Source organism: Adiantum capillus-veneris, chromosome 1, assembly GCF_014529385.1.
Source record: "Adiantum capillus-veneris isolate H3 chromosome 1, ASM1452938v2, whole genome shotgun sequence".
In the NCBI taxonomy this organism is placed as follows: domain Eukaryota; kingdom Viridiplantae; phylum Streptophyta; class Polypodiopsida; order Polypodiales; family Pteridaceae; genus Adiantum; species Adiantum capillus-veneris.
In genome coordinates, this window is record NC_140931.1 from 149,422,939 (window position 1) to 149,436,558 (window position 13,620).

At 42.4% G+C, this 13,620-nt stretch overlaps 1 protein-coding gene across 1 annotated transcript; it reads left to right on the forward strand.

The window, feature by feature from the left end:
- The first annotated feature begins 8,108 nt into the window (after positions 1–8,108).
- LOC147465785 (uncharacterized) lies at positions 8,109–12,198 on the forward strand. Its single transcript, XM_086512420.1, has 2 exons — positions 8,109–11,972; positions 12,062–12,198. The coding sequence occupies exon 1, from the start codon at positions 10,927–10,929 to the stop codon at positions 11,530–11,532; it is 606 nt and encodes a 201-aa protein (XP_086368546.1). The 5' UTR covers positions 8,109–10,926; the 3' UTR covers positions 11,533–11,972; positions 12,062–12,198.
- The last annotated feature ends 1,422 nt before the right edge of the window (positions 12,199–13,620 follow it).

Genomic DNA, 13,620 nt, shown 5'->3' on the forward strand with positions numbered 1-13,620 from the left:
CAATGTACTCTAATAGGAATTTTAAGGCTTTGTGAGCTAGTATTAGATAGCTTTGTGATTATTATACTCCATTAGGCTATTCGTTTAGATGCAGTCTTTCTATGGAGAATGACGTCGAGTTTAGAAAAAATTCCTAGAAAGGAAGACTGAAATTGGTAATTCTTATCTCCAAAAACCAGTCAAGACAAAGGACCACAAAGACTGTGAATAGGAACCCCATCTAAGGTCTTTCTCCATGTCAAAACTTAAAAAAATTTAGGCTAACTAACTCCTTATAATTAGTAAAATAGTGTGTGTATGCAGTGTGTGTGTGTGTGTGCACGTGTGCTCATGCCCACCCTTTCCCAAGCACCATACTCAATCAAATAGTAGGCCCATTGAGTAGTAAGATGAGTAAGAATTAACAATGATTATGTGAACACTGTACTCCAATAGGAGTTTCAAGGCTTTGTGACCAAGTACTAGACAATGTTTATGCAAACAATGTACTCTAATAGGAATTTTAAGGCTTTGTGAGCTGGTATTAGATAGCTTTGTGATTATTATACTCCATTAGGGTATTCGTTTAGATGTAATCTTTCTATGGAGAAGGACGTCGAGTTTAGAAAAAATTCAGAGTGAATTTGGTAATTCTTATCTCCAAAAACCAGTCAAGACAAAGAACCACCAAGACTGTGAATAGGAACCCCATCTAAGGTCTTTCTCCATGTCAAAACTTAAAAAATATTAGGCTAACTAACTCCTTATAATTAGTAAAACAATGTGTGTGTGTGTGTGTAAACAGTGTGTGTGTGTGTGTGTGTGCACGTGTGCTCATGCCCACCCTTTCCCAAGCACCATACTCAATCAAATAGTAGGCCCATTGAGTAGTAAGATGAGTAAGAATTAACAATGATTATGTGAACTCTGTACTCCAATAGGAGTTTCAAGGCTTTGTGACCAAGTACTAGACAATGTTTATGCAAACAATGTACTCTAATAGGAATTTTAAGGCTTTGTGAGCTAGTATTAGATAGCTTTGTGATTATTATGCTCCATTAGGGTATTCGTTTATATGTAATCTTTCTATGGAGAAGGACGTCGAGTTTAGAAAAAATTCAGAGTGAAATTGGTAATTCTTATCTCCAAAAACCAGTCAAGACAAAGAACCACCAAGACTGTGAATAGGAACCCCATCTAAGGTCTTTCTCCATGTCAAAACTTAAAAAATATTAGGCTAACTAACTCCTTATAATTAGTAAAACAATGTGTGTGTGTGTGTGTGTGCGCGCGCGCGCGCATGCGCGCTCATCCCTTTCCCGTGCACCATACTCAATCAAATAGTAGGCCCATTGAGTAGTAAGATGAGTATCTAAGTAAAGTATGATGTCATGCTAGTGGATATCCCTAATAACAACCATATTGAGAGTGTCATCTAGTTTTTCCCAGAACCTATGTAAGAATTAACAATGATTATGTGAACATTGTACTCCAATAGGAGTTTCAAGGCTTTGTGACCAAGTACTAGACAATGTTTATGCAAACAATGTACTCTAATAGGAATTTTAAGGCTTTGTGAGCTAGTGTTAGATAGCTTTGTGATTATTATACTCCATTAGGCTATTCGTTTAGATGCAGTCTTTCTATGGAGAAGGACATCGAGTTTAGAAAAAATTCCAAAAAAGGAAGAGTGAAATTGGTAACTCTTATCTCCAAAAACCAGTCAAGACAAAGGACCACAAAGACTGTGAATAGGAGCCCCATCTAGGGTCTTTCTCCAAGCTGCCTAACCTAAGCAAGAGTTACGAGCAGTGGGTCTGTCCAAAGACCATAGAGAAAAAGTGCTCTAGAGCAAATGTCCCAATCCACCCAATTTCTTGTGAGGGGCTTGGACTTAGCATGTGTGCGTTGCTATTTTAAATAGTTTAGAGACAAATGAACACCATGTTCAAACTCTAGACAACAAGAAGGTATGTGCACAACAAACTTTCTGTACTCAAATCATTTTTGTACATTTTAATCAGAGTGAATACTCATTTCAACCATCCTATACATCAGAAGAAGTTGACTTATAAAGAGCTAGCTCTTTATCCTCAAGGTAAACCTAAACATCTTTAAGCAAGGATAGGACTCTCACGTGCATCCATATAAACAAAACTTTGTTAGCTTTGGATATATTTCACAGGTGTCAAAGAACCTATCAACTTAACAAGTATTAGTTTAACTATAGTAGAGAGAGAGAGAGAGAGAGAGAGAGAGAGAGATACATCTACTCATAAATTGAATCATACACATAGACTACAGTAAATAGTACATTAAATAACAATACACTAACTTGAAGTGCAGATACTAAAGACCATACCATAGAACACCCATAGAGTACAACTCTAAATCTGTTAATTATTTAGATTCTAAAATTGGAAGTTACACAAGAATTTTGAAATGTATGTCCATGTCGCCTACGAGACAAAAGTGCCATATTCCACAATTGTTAAGAGCTATGGCATCTTAGCCTTGATAGATATCTCTGGGGGGACATGTAATAGAAAGTGAGGGTTGTTTTGTGGGTGTGCCTAGCCAAAGTGAGACACTTCTCTCCTGTTTAGCCATGTTTAGCTCTAGCTAATGGTCGCGCTTTTCTAATTGTCGCAAGCAGAATACAGCGAGGGCAGATGCAATCACCTATCAGCCATTCACTTAGGCATCTTGAAGGCATGCGGGTCTATCAAGTTTTTTTAATCGTCACATGCAGAATCTAGATGCGAATCGAGGGTCTCGCATGTGGCTGTACGCAAGATATTGATATGGGCACAAAAATTCAGAGTTTGCTGATGAAGGACATATTTGTTGGTACGTCGCAGGCAGAATCCAGATGCAACATACCAACATGGGCGTGGAGAGGAAGCTATTGGTTTCTTTGAAGGCATGCAACGACACGGTATCTCTCTAAATGGGTTCACCTTCACCTTTCTTTTGAAGGCATACGGCATCTTTGGAGCAATAGGCAAAGCCAACAACTTCATGCAGAAATTATAAAAAAGGACTTTTAGAACAACCCAATTTTGTTGGTACCGCACTGTTAAATATGTACGCAAAGTGTGACTTGCTTGGAAATCCTCAAGAAGCCTTTGGCCAGCTCACTGTTCAAAATGTGATCTCATGGACAACCCTAATTGCAGGATATACTCAACAAGGGTATTGTCGAGAAACTTTGATGCATTTTGAACAGATGCAACGAGGATGCCTTTTTCCAAACGCAATCACCTTTGTGTTTGCTTTGAAAGCTTGTGGCAGCTTGGCAGACTCAAACAGGGACAAGAATTGCATGCTCAGTTTGTAGATGAGGGATTGTTCTATCAAAATATCATTGTTGGGACTGTGTTGCTGGACATATATTGCAAGTGTGGCCTTCTTGACAAATCACAAGAGGTTTTTGATCAGCTTTCAGAATGCAATGTAGTCACATGGAATGCTCTTATTTTAGGGTACGCTCAACATGAGGATGGTGAGGATGCATTTAATTGTTTCTATAGGATGCGATCTCGGAGTGTCCCTCCAAATGTTGTCAGAGGTTGTTGAATAAAGATGTCGTGCTTGGCATTGTCTTGGTCGATATGTATGCCAAATGTGGTGCGCTTCAAAAAGCACAAAAAGTGGTTCAGGAGCGTTTTGTTGCCTCTTGGAGTGCATTGATTGCGAGATGTGCGCAATGAGAGCAGGGCAGAAAGCTCTAGGCTATTTTCAGCAGATGCGACACGAGGGCCTCTTTTAGTTGCAATCACCTATATATGCATCTTGAAGGTATGTGACTGTGCGCAAGGTGTTGAATCCTGATATGGGCACAAAACTTCACAATTAGTCAGAGGTTGTTGAAAAAAGATGTCATGCTTGGGATTGTCTTGGTCAATATGTATGCCAAATGTGGTGCGCTTGAGAAAGCACAAAAATTTCTTGAGGAGCTTCCTATCTGGAATGTCGCCTCTTGGAATGCACTAATTGTGGGATTATATTGTTAGTCCGAGGCTCTTAAAAAAAGATGTCATCCTTGGCACTGTCTTAGTCAATATATATACCAAATGTGGCAGGCAAAGCAGCGTACCTAGAAGCATGGTAGCCACCTGCCATGTGAATCCATCTTAAGCTTCGGCAACTTGGTAGTGGCGATGGAAAATGCTAGTTCATGTTGGCTTCAAAAAGGGCACACTGGAATCTTCTCCTCTCCTCAATTGATGGACTTGTTTACGCAGGTGCGAGAGTTGCAAAGAAAACTTACACCAGGGCACAAAAGAAAGACGAGGAGGAAGAGGAGCTCCACTTTGAGAGCAGTGACAAACTTTACTTGGTTGAAGGATGGAAGCACAATTCGGACTTTGTTTTCTCCTTGTTGAAGGAATGTGTAAAAAGAAGGGATTTGCACAGAGGCAGTCTCATACATAAACAGTTTGGAGCTTGCTGGTGAAGGACATTTTTGTTGGTAGCGAGCTGGTCAACATGTATGCGAAATGCGGTGCGCTATCAAAATCTCAAGAAGTGTTTGATGCGCTTCCATCTCCGAATCTTGTAACATGGAATACCACGATTGGAGACTATGTCCAACATGGGTGTGGAGAGAAATCTATTGGTTGCTTTGAAGGCATGCAACAATAGAGAATCTCTCCAGATGGGCTCAACTTCACCTTTCTTTTGAAAGCATGCGGCACCTTTGGAGCAGTAGGCAAAGCCAACAACTTCATGCAGAAGTTATCAAAAAAGAACTTTTAAAACAAGACAATTTTGTAGGTACGACACTGTTAGATATGTATGCAAAGTGCGACATGCTTGGAAGAGCTCAAGAAGCCTTTGGCCAGCTCACTGTTCAAAAGTGGTCTCATGGAAAACCCTAATTGCAAGATATGCTGAACAAGGGTATTGTCAAGAAGCTTTGATGCATTTTGAACAGATGCAATGAGGAGGCCTTTTTCCAAACACAATCACCTTTGTATTTGCTTTGAAAGCTTGTGGCAGCTTGTGAGACTCAAAAAAGGGCCAAGAACTGTATGCTCAGATTGTAGATGAGGGACTACTCGATCGAATTATCATTGTTGGAACTGCATTGGTGGACATATATTGCAAGTATGGCCTTCTTGACAAAGCACAAGTGTTTTTCGATCAACTTTGAGAACGCAATGTAGTCACATGGAATGCTCTTATTTTAGGGTACCCTCAACATGAGGGTGGTGATGATGCATTCAATTGTTTCTATAGGATGCGATCTCGGAGTGTCCCTCCACATGATGTTAGAGGCTCTTGGAAAAAGAAGGCTGTTTTTAGCAGATGCGAAATGTGGTGCCATCACAATAGCACGAGAAGTTTTTGATGGGTATCCTCTCTAGGCTGTCATCTCTTGGAGTGAGATGACAGCCTAGAGAGGATCCAGAAGTGTCGCAGGTAGAGCAACGTACCCAAAAGCCACCTACCATGTGAATCCGTCTCAAGCTTTGACAACTTGATAATAGCGATGGCGAACGCTAGTTCATGTTGGCTTCGAAAAGGGCACGTTGGTGTCTTCTCCTCTCCTCAACCGATGGACTCGTTTACGCACAGAAATTGCATCATCGCATCAGGCTATAGGCCTTCAATGTCCTTCCCTTCCGCCTGGATTTTTGCCGCAAAACTCGGTGTGTATCCTGCTAAACTTGGCAGAGCTCCTTTCCCTAAGTATAGGCTTTCAGTCCAATCAGAATAGAAAACTTGTTGCAATGTGCTGTTGTCACCATATGCAAAGGGAAGAGAAGGACTCTGTCCAGATGCAATCACCTATGCTCTCACCTTGAAGGCATGTGGCTCTACATAAGACGATATGGGCACAATTATATTGTTAGTCAGAGGTTTTGCAGGAACCATCCTTTCTCAGTTCAAATTCTGTCAAGCTAGCAGTATGCGTCAGTTTGGACCCTGGATTGTGAGAGAGTTTTTGTGCCAAAGTCAAAAATCTCATGGCAAAAAGCGCCAACCTTTTCACAGGTCTTCACCTCCCTGTTCCCACATTTGGTTTGCATATAGACAATCAAATTTTCATGGCTTATTATATCGCAGCTCATCCGATACTGAGGAGTCTGTCTCAGGATTCAAAGAGGGTCTCGGTAAAAGTCCAAAAATCTATGAAAATAATCAAGATTTTGACAGGTTCCTATCATCTTTCCTCATCATCTGTTTGGTCAGGTAAAGACACACGAGTTGCAAATTATAATGGCTGCATGCCTTGCTGCAGAACGTCTTGTGTAGAGACATTTGCTCCAACAATCCAAGACATTTTGGATCAGTCATGGTGGAATGAGGCTCTGGTAGAGTTTGAGAATCAGTTCGAGCAAGATAGGTCTGTCTCATCTGGCAAATTGGTGTATCTTCTCCAGCATTGCAATGATATTGATGGGCTTGCAAGGTGTCAGCAGGTGCTGAAGTACATCATATACTTACAGTTTCATGTATGGTCTCCAGCAGTATGAGCAATCGCAATGTGTTCTCTTGGACATCAATACTTTTAGCTCATGTGAAACATGACGAAGCTGAAACTGCAGCTCTTTTATTTGGCGAAATGTTAGAGACAGGTGTAGAGCCTAATAAGGTGCTCTTTATTGTCGTTCTAAAGGCCTGCGCTGACCTTTTGTCCCCCAATGGAGGCTGGAAAGTGCATGCTTTTGCAGTTAGATATGGTTTCGAGTCTCATTCACATGTGGGGAGTAGCCTCATTTTCATTCATGTTGAACTTGGAAGCGTACATTGTGCGCAGATTGTCTTTAACAAGATAAGGGAGCCAAGTGTAGTTGAATGGAATACATTGATCATGGGTTACATCGAAGAAGATTTTAGTAGAGAGGCCTTTCATTACAACACTACATGAAGATATCGACGCGTATATATCGACGGCCATGCTTTTTCATGTGTATATCGACGTAATTAGTGTGCGTCGCTATACGCGTCGCAGTGTGTGTCGATATACGCGTGGAAAGGCATTATTTGCCACGCGTATATCGACGCGTATATCCACGTGTATAGCGACGCAAAAAAATTGGGGGAAAAAAAGCAAAACCCACGCGCAGGGGCCATTTTCGCCTGCTCAGATCTTGGCCGAAACTTGTTGCGTAGGTATTATGTCCATCTCCGCCCCTCCCAACCCCTCTCTCTCTCTCTCTCTCTCTCTCTCTCTCTACATCGTGTGTGTGTAGAAGAGAGAGAGAGAGAGAGAGAGAGAGAGAGAGAGAGAGAGCGGTGTGTGTGTGTGTAGGAAAGAGAGAGAGAGAGAGCGGTGTGTGTGTGTGTGTAGGAAAGAGAGAGAGAGAGGTGTGTGTGTAGGAAAGAGAGAGAGAGAGGTGTGTGTGTGTGTAGGAGAGAGAGAGAGAGAGAGAGAGAGAGAGAGAGAAAGAGAATTAATGTATGTTTAGAAATTAAAATTAAAGAAAAAAAATTAAAGAGAAATGAAATGAAATGTTATATTAACGTCTTCGAAAGGCCAAAGTGACCTATGAGACATGAGACAAGAAAGTTACAATGTGATGGATCTGATACAAAGTCAGAGTAAGAAGATAACAAAATAAAATATTATGGAATCTTAAACTGCTAGGTGTGGATTAAACGGTTAAACCAGCTAGCTGGGATAGGCAGATCATAGGAGATCCAGCATCTGTTCGCTGGCGGATCTCATCAATCTCCTCCATGGGCAGTAGTCTGACCGGACGTTGTGCATGTCGAACCAAAGTGACCTAGCTAGATCCTCTGATGCAGCTTTTGTCGATGTTGTGTAGTCCTCCGCAGTCATGGGCATCTAGATCTCCCTAGCTCAGTCACTCGTTCAATCAATAGAGAGCTAGGGAAGTAGAGAGCAAAAGAGAGAGAGAGAGAGAGAGAGAGAGAGAGAGAGAGAGAGGAAATAGAGAGATAGAGAAAGAGAGTTATATATATATATATATATATATATATATATATATATATATATATATATATATATATATATATATATAGAGAGAGAGAGAGAGAGAGAGAGAGAGATAGGGAAGTGGAGAGCGAGACAGAGATAGAGAGATAGGAAAATAGGGAAATAGAGAGAGAAAGAGAGAAAGAGAGATAGCGAGATCGAGAGAGAGAGAGAGAGAGAGAGAGAGAGAGAGCAAGATCGAAAGAAAGAACGAGAGATAGGGTACGTAGACAGAGAAGAAACTATGGAACTAAAAGAGGCAAAGGGGTTTTGCCTGCTACATGCATTGCCATGTACACCTGGGAGTGCACGTATGTGTCTACCCATATAGGATTTGACCAATAAAGACGAGATTTTGACCCGGTGGTACTCATCTCCGTACACCTTTGGACCGAGGTGTACGGAGATTGGGCAAGACTAGAGAATGCGAGGTAGTTTACATTGTGAGGAGTATATATATATATATTAAAACAACATTCATAATCATTGTAGATGGCAACATCATCAACTAACATGGAGGAAAAGATTGCATGCTCGTGCACGCTCTGCAAGTATCAAATCCTGCGCAAGCTTATGATATGTAATGAGCATGTGCACAAGTACGGAGAGTTTGCTAGAGAAACCGTACAGAATCTGCGATACGACTCCTACGGAACTGGCATTGATTTCTGCGACATAGCACCTACATCTGAGAGAGAGAGAGAGAGAAAAAAAAGATTATGCGTGAAGGTCCGATCAATATAGAGCCACGGATGGAAGCAGAAAAGGGCTTACAGACAGAAGACGACGGCATAGAGGAGATGCTGGATGCCTTCTTCCAGACAAGCAAGGAGAACGCGAACGAAGCAGCACCAGAAGCCGTGCGTCTATCTCCTGAAGACATGTTGAGAAAGTTGGCACGTCAACCAATCTATGAAGGCGCCAAAATATCTGTGCTTCGTACTTGTCTAGCATTTTTGAATCTTCAGTCAGTGTACAGGTAGTCAGATGCAAGCGTCACTGCTTTGTTTAGGTACGTAATTTACAAAAGAGATTTTCCGATTGCAACGGTGATGTGCTCGGAGAGCTTTTTAATTTAATGTGGCTTAAACAGGTTATTGCAGGAGCAACTTCTCCCGGCTGGCAATGAAATGCCCCCCTCCACGCAAGACGCAAAGCAACTTTTGACCTCAGTTGGCTTGGACTACAACAAGATTCATGCATGTCCAAATGATTGCATTCTTTTTCGCAATGAATTTGCAGATTGTCTATCGTGTCCTAAGTGCGGAGCAATGCGCTACAAACAAGATGCAGTTGGCGAGACAGTGCCAGCTAAAGTGTTGCGGCATTTCCCTATTATTCCTAGGATAAAAAGAATGTTTCGTTGTGGTTCCATTGCAAAGTTGATGCGGTGGCATTCTACGAATAGATCCACTGACGCAACATTTAGGGTGCCCGCTGATTCAAAGGCTTGGAGGCACATTGAAGATACCTGGCCACATTTTAAGAGTGAACCACGCAATTTGCGTTTGGGCATAGCAATGGATGGAGTCAATCCATTTGGCTTGAGAAGCTCGTCATGGAGCACTTAGCCTGTGTGCCTTATCAATTACAACCTCCCGCCGTGGCTTGCCATCAAGAAGGGTCATTTGATATTAAGCTTGATTGTACTTGGTAAGTTCAAGGCAAAAAACATGGATGTTTATCTAGCTCGACTAGTTGACGAGCTCCAGGAGTTATGGCATGGGATCGACATAGCAGATGCGGTTGAACCAGTAGGACAATAGCATGCAAGGATCCATGGACTTCTTATGTGGACTATGCATGATTGGCCAAGATACGGAGAAGCTTCTAGTATGGTTATTGATTTACAAAATTCTCCCTATTCACAAGCCCTTTGCCTTGGCCTAATTCATGCTTTAACATATGCAGGGCTAACAACTTCGGGATACAATGCATGTCCAATTTGCGGGCAGTCTTTGGATGTGCGCTATTCTGCCTCTCTTCGAAAGACAATTTATCAAGGCCACCACCGTTATCTTCCAGATGGCCATCACTTGCACGAAGATCAGCTTGGTCGCGTCGAATGTCGTCCTATGCATGTACAAGAGTGGCATCGCCGATGGGAGCAACATGAGGGGCAACCTGTTCCAGGAATGAAACGTTTGTCCATTCTCCATACGTTGCCGTACTAGGGTGATCTACTAATTAACCATTTTCTGGATCCAATGCATATATTCAAGAATGTGGGAGATGTCCTCTGGAAGACAATCATGGGAATGAAAAACAATCGAGCTTCACGAGATGATTTGCAGTCAGTTAGAAAGATGCCAGAGCTATGGCCTTTCACCAATGCAGCTGGCCAAATAAAACTTCCAAGAGCGCCATGGGTATTGCTAAAAAACGAAGAGCGACAAGTGAAAAGGGTGATTTCAATGTTCGGGACGCCAACAGGATATATGCGATGTCTCAAGACAACATTCACCCGTGACGATCAACTGTCAGGATTGAAATTGCTCGACTGGCATAAGTTCTTGCAATTCATTCTTCCAATTGCGATCAAGGGGTGTTTAACGGAGGAAGTGCGGACCTGCATATACAAGATTTCAAAGGTAGTGCGGTGGATCTCTTCCAAGGAGATACGGGAGGAATCTATTGCAGTCGCAAGGGCTAACTCCATTGAGGCAGTTTGCATGATTGAGAAGTATCTACCCACGAGCTGCCTAACTATCCAAATGCACTTGCTCGTCCATGTAGTAAATGAGGTTGCAGTGGCAGGTACAGTCCACAGCCGTTGGATGTTCTTTCTAGAGCGGTTCATGAAAACACTTAAGGGTTTTGTTCGCCAAAAAGCGCGTCCAGAGGGGAGCATGGCAGAAGGATGGCTGGTGCAAGAGTCTTGTATTGACGACCGAATTTCTATCCGTTTCTGACCCAGAAATGCCTCGACTGTGGAGCGATGAGGAGGATGCAAGACTGGTGGGAGAGGAGCCGCAAGGGCAAGGGGTGCCAAAGAAATGAACCTGGCCATGCGAGAAAAGGTCATGAAGTTCTGTATACTAAATTCAGCGCCGATGCAAAAATGGCTTGAAAGGTACGAAGAAGAGAAAGAGAGACGCAATAGGGAGCGAAAGGATTTCAGGCGAAGTCGAACGACTAGAGGCTTACCCTTGCCAGACTATCTCGCTCCTCTACCTGAATTCCCTAAAATGGCATGGTTGGACAAGACAGTGAGAGCAGCTCGACAGATCGGAGAATCCATATCTCTAGAAGAGGAAGAGCTGGCTATTGGATGTGACTGGAAGTATCATACATACATGGCACTGTGGTCGCATGGAAAGCATTTCAGAACACAACAAATTGACAGCAGAAGAAACACGTTTGACAGTGGGGTAATGATTAGTTTCATGCAAAAGAGCAGGGTCAGTGCTAGAGACACGAATGAAAGCACTAGCAACCTGGATTACTGTGGTCTGGTGTTAGATATCCTGAAAGTAAGCTTCAGGCGGTTTGAGATGTTTTTGTTGGATGTGAAGTGGTTCAAGGTGATTACTTTTGGTCTCAATGCAACGGTACGCAGAGATGGAAACAAACTTGTGCAAATAGATTCTACAAAGATTTAGATAGATGTGAGCGACACATTTGCCAACTCGCGGATTCGCAGTTTTCGACCAGCCTTCGCCAGCTCGCGGAGCTGCAGTTTTCGACCAGCCTTCTGACGTCTTGGGGTGATCATGATGGGGACAAAGTCAATTACATAGTGGAGACCATCCTGAGAGAGTATCAGCCTGCTCCGGGTTCTTCCGTTGTTCCGAGGAGGTGGATCAAGAGTGTTGCACGGGACACCGTGAAACATCGACGAGATGCAGCTCGGAAGGCTTTCAGGACCGGCTCGCCGAAGCCTTCGGACATCCCACACGAGACGTGGCTGCAGATCAGGGAGAATGAGCGGATAGCGGACACGCGGTTCAGACAGCAGCGTGAGGCCGAGCAGGTACTACAGATGACCAGGGGGACATCTCATCTTGGCAGCGGAGGCTTCGACACCTTTCGCTATGAGTTTGTGAGTTTCTAATTCAATCTTAACTATGGCGTTTTTTAGAACGCGATGAATTATGTATTCTTATTACTTTGATTTTTGTATAAACGCAGAATCTTGCGATGCATTGAGCTCCGACACGCCAGGAGGAGTCATATGGATATCGCAGAGGTATCTATGAAGTACTGAATGATCTTGAAGCTTCAGGAGAGCCTGTAGACTGAGAGGCCTTACAGTCTCGCTGATCGCTTGAGGTGAGACGTTAATATGTGTGAGTTGATTTAATTAATTAAGTATATGTGAAGTAATATCAATACTAATTTTGTGAGTTGTCCTATGTGCAGGTTGCAACGCCTAGTCATTAGTGGACCGGATTTCATATATATGCTTTGTGAGACACAGACACACTTCTGTGTCTCTTTTTTGTACAGACAGTTATTGTTCAGATAGTTATTGTTTCCCTTATGGTTATGATTATTGTCATTGTCATTGTATAGACATGGTTATTTCTCCTATTCTTGTATAGACATAGTTATGGTTCAGGTTTTGTTAATGGTTATGTTTAACTTTCTGGTTATGCTTATGGTTATTGTTAGTTTTTTTTATGGTTATGGTTATCTGCATTATGGTTATGCTTTTAAGCTATGGTTATGGTTCGTTATGGTTATGCTTTTAAGTTATGGTTATAGTTCGTTATGGTTATGCTTTTCAGTTGGTATGGTACTTGTCTTTCATTGGCCTTAAATCTCATGTGAGATCCCACATGGATAGCATGTAGGAGGCCTATACATGATATGGTTTTTTTTGAAAAGTTTATGTAAAAACAAAGGGAACTCTGCCGAAATTTTTGCGCGCGAGAGCATGATTGATTTTGGTGCTGCTCGCTTTCTTAGGCAGAGGGCAGGAAGTCTGGTTGTGGCTGTGTCTATCTTTTAACTGGGCACAGGCCAGGTTACCTGTCCTCTACCCAAGAAATTTTTTTTCTGTTATGGTCGTCGCTATCTGCGTCGCTATGCGCGTTGCTATCTGCGTCTACATCTGCGTCGCAAATAGCGACTGGTTCACAGAGACGTGGATATCGACGCACATAGCGACGCAGTGCGTCGATATCTGCGTCGATGACACCTTTTTTTGTTGTAGTATTTGATCTTTTTAGAGCAATGCAAAAGGTTATTGCCCCAAATGATGTGACATTTCTAAGTCTGTTGAAGGCATGCATCAACTCGGAAGATTTGAATGATGGAATGGACGTTCATGCACAAGATGTTGCAAAATTCAAATGGACTCAATTTGCACCTCGTTGTAGGGAGCAGCCTTAGATGATGTGACGGGGATGTGACGTTTCTAAGTGTGCTGAAGGCATGCATCAACTCGGAAGATTTTGAATGATGGAATCAACGTTCATGCACAAGCTATTGCAAATGGCCTCGATTTTCACCTCATTGTAGGGAGCAACCTTGACCTTGTTGACATGTATGGTAAATGTGGTACTACTAAGCACGCACATGTATTTTCTTAACAAGCTGGAAGGACGTAATGTTGTTTCATGGATTTCTATGATTATAACATTTTCCCAGCGAGGAACATAATGGGAGCATATGTTGGACCTCTTTGAACAAATGCAATGAAAAGGTGCAACTCAACCCAATGAGTTAACATATGTAAGTGTTTT

Excerpts from the sequence above, each read along its gene's own strand:
- LOC147465785 (XM_086512420.1), top strand. The coding sequence starts at position 10,927 with ATGAACCTGGCCATGCGAGAAAAGGTCATGAAGTTCTGTATACTAAAT.